General features: G+C 36.7%; 1 protein-coding gene across 3 annotated transcripts in view; it reads right to left on the bottom strand.

Annotated features, from left to right (window-relative positions):
- Positions 1–124: 124 nt before the first annotated feature.
- LOC103129365 (interferon-inducible GTPase 5-like) overlaps positions 125–3351 on the bottom strand; it is a 5566-nt gene continuing 2339 nt past the window's right edge. Inside the window, exons 3-5 of one of the 3 annotated variants that reach the window (XM_007540422.2) lie at positions 2751–2787; positions 1762–2323; positions 125–1643 (exon numbers count right to left, since the gene is read on the bottom strand). In XM_007540422.2, coding sequence (XP_007540484.1) covers positions 1012–1643; positions 1762–2317 — 1188 coding nt within the window. In that variant the 5' untranslated portion in view covers positions 2318–2323; positions 2751–2787 and the 3' untranslated portion in view covers positions 125–1011. Of the gene's footprint in view, positions 1644–1761; positions 2324–2750; positions 2808–3351 lie in introns of those variants that run through there. The other 2 variants (XM_016665013.1, XM_007540423.2) reach the window with 2 other exon arrangements.

Genomic DNA, 3351 nt, shown 5'->3' with positions numbered 1-3351 from the left:
GGGTGATCGGTATCGGTTGATCGGCTCTCATGGGTGATCGGTATCGGTATCGGGAGGAAAAAACCTGATCGGCACATCTCTAGTAATTACTAGTTGTTTTAATAATTTATCTCAGCAACTGTTTATAGTTATTAATAGGTCAACTTTATTGTTGCACAACAGGGACAAAGGAAGAAGAACTGAGGAGGAACAAGTGGAATTAGATGCTGTCAAGAAGGAACAACAAGATTCTCATGATGAGCTATGATTGTTGTTACAATACAGAGAACATTTGTGGAGTATAAATAAAAAAAATCTACATAAATTATGTGTAAACCACCCCCCACTGAAGTCAAACTGTACATGACAGACAAGATTATATAATGTTTATTTTTTTCTGTCAAAATATTTAAACGATATAAAGCAGTTTAAAAGCAAAATCAATTTCCAATCTGTCTAAAAACATATACAATCATTTCAAAAATAGCTCAACATTTAATCTAAAACACTTATACAGTGCACACATTTCAGATCTAAATGAAAACAAAAACATTTCCTACATTGTCTTATGATGCAGAGACCGACGAAAGGACAATTTATACAGAAAAATCAACCAACAATCATCCAGAGAAAACCCACGTCTGCATAGACAGAACATGAAACTACATGTAGATAGACTCCAGGGTGGGATTAAAAACCACAAATGTCTTGTTACAAAGCATCAGTGCTAGCTCCAGCTCCACCATGCAATCCACAAACCAACCAGTTTAACAATAATTGGTAAAATCAAAAAATTTCAAGAGGGTCTGAAAACATCCATAATTACTCAAAATAAAGTTCTTAGAAAGCTTACAATCCTAAAATTACAAACATACATTATGATTAATGTAAAAGAAAAGGTTTTTCTCTATAATGTTCTAGTTTCTGCACTCATGTGGGTCAGCAGATGATGCATCCGACTAAGCTCACTTGACTGATAAAGCAATTCTGAACGATGTTTGCAAGATTTAAATGAATAAAGGTATCTGTGTTTTATTTATTTTTATTTAGGACTTTGTCAGAGACCCTGTGAGCATCTTCAGCAAGTAAATCAAGGAAAAGCTTCAAAAATTTGTAGGTTGTGACAGCAGAGAGAGCCATAGATGTTGGGATTCCAACAATTGGAATAAATCTGGATGCTTCCTCTGCTGCCATTAGTGCAGCCCTGCTTGAAACCTGAAGAACCACCTTCATGATGAGATCATGAGTTATGTGTTCTGCAGCCAATTGAGAAGTGAGGACAGCCTTCAGCTCATCATATGGTATACCTGTTCTGGAAGCTGTCCTCTTTAGAGATGCAACATTTAGACCAAACCCAGTCACATAACGGGTGACAGCACCAACCAGCAAAGCCAGATCAACACCAACAGAAAGCCCTGGAACTGGGACAGCTGCTACAACTCCTGAAAGAGCAGTAAGACCCCATATTTGACGCCTGAAAACCTTTTTCTTCTTTTCAATGATGTCTGGGAATATGTTGGGTGAGGATAACAGCAGAGCGTCTCTCTTGTGTTCAGGGAGATCCCTCTCTAAGGTCTCTCGTAGGTGAGGGAAATCATACAGATGGATGTCATGGTTGGACACCAGGAAGACCTGTGGAGACTCAACTCCTTGATCCTTTAGACCTGTGTTACGAACAGGACACATTCATGTTATAAACCTTTATAATTTCATCTATTTTCTTAAAGTATATTAAAAATGTTTTAACTCTCTTCAGAACAGGAGTCAACAGAAGACACTTACTTTTAACACAATCATCTCTGATCTGTGCTAAAGTCTTCTCTTGGCTGAAATCCTTTTTTCTTTGTTCATCTCGTAAATTATGGTCAACCTTTGAGCGAACAAAGTAGAAATTCTTCCCCATCTTCTTGATCTCCTTTGCAAGTTTAGCATCATTTTCTCTGAAGCGATCAGCTGAGATGATGATGAAGAAGTCAAACTTCTTAAATCCAACACGCTTCAAATACTTTTTAGCTGGAAACTTGGTGGTTCCGATTCCAGGAAGGTCACTGAAGATGATATTGGGATAGTTTGGATGAGGATATTCTTTTACCTCCAAGGTGGTTTCTTTAACACCAGTTGGAGCAGCATCTTCACTGTCGTCTTCTACATCTCTGAAGGCATTGAGAAAAGAGGATTTACCAGAGCCGGACTCTCCAGTGATTGCTATGTTTAGCAGTACATTGTTTTTACTTTCCAGATATTCTCTAATTCGTGCAGCTGCAACGTCACTGCTGCTTCCCATAGCATTTTTCATTGCTGGCATCATTTCTGGATCTGCTTCCCACGGTTGCTCCATGCTGATCTGTGAGCAAAGAAAAGACGAGTAATCAGAAAAAACATGTAAATATGATGTGATTGTAACTTTAATACCAAACATGTACCAACTATAACCATGTCAGTGATGACATATGTAGATGTTTTACAACCTGTCAATTTCTTATCAGAGTCACTTGTCAGTTATTTTGATGGTTTCTTCAAACATCCAATATAACTTTGTAAGATATAAATAAAAACCATGTTGTGCATGAACGATTTGCCTGAGACTAGAAAGACTATTTATATACTGTTGTCTTATAACAATACAATTATATGTGCTGTTTTAAAACTCAGAGATAAATTATTTAAAACCAGCTTTAGACAATCTATTTGTGAAGGATTAAAATACAGCCATGAAGGCAGTCACAACATGAATTGTGTCATAAATGCTGTAAGAAAGTCCAGTAACTTACAGATAGAGGTGAAATGGAGGGCAACAGTCAAACCAACGTAAACGGCAGGATGATAAACAATAAGGAGAAGGTCAAAGTAAAGACAAAAGAGATGGTATTTTGTCCTTCCTGTTTTTCCTGTGACACTCCTTTCAGTTCTTGCTCCGTTTAGTTTTTGTTGAGTTGTGTTTGTTGAAAGTAAAATTCATTTAGTCATTTTAAAATGACTAAATGAATTTAGTCATTTTAAAATGACTAAATGAATATAGTCATTTTTTTATGGTTTTTGCCTTCTGCTCTCCCTCATTGGTTTCCATTAGTAAGTGGAACAACCTGTTTTCATCCCAACATTCATCCTTTCCAGTTTTTAAGGAGGGCAACATAAACAGCAGGATAATAGAGGGATGGCCACAGGACATGTAGCTAAGCAAATAAAAGACAAATAGTTAGAAAAGAAGAGTCAGAGAAACATGAAAAAAGCAGCCTTAAAACTGGAAAGGATGAATGTTGGGATGAAAACAGGTTGTTCCACTTACTAACGGAAACCACTGAGGGAGAGCAGAAGGCAAAAACCATTAAAATTAATTTAGTCATTTGCAAATGACTAAATTAATTTTAGTCA

This window comes from Poecilia formosa, unplaced genomic scaffold (assembly GCF_000485575.1).
Source record: "Poecilia formosa unplaced genomic scaffold, Poecilia_formosa-5.1.2 Scaffold539, whole genome shotgun sequence".
Lineage (NCBI taxonomy): Eukaryota > Metazoa > Chordata > Actinopteri > Cyprinodontiformes > Poeciliidae > Poecilia > Poecilia formosa.
Note: the sequence above shows the minus strand (reverse complement) of the source record. Positions and strands in the feature narration are given on the sequence as shown.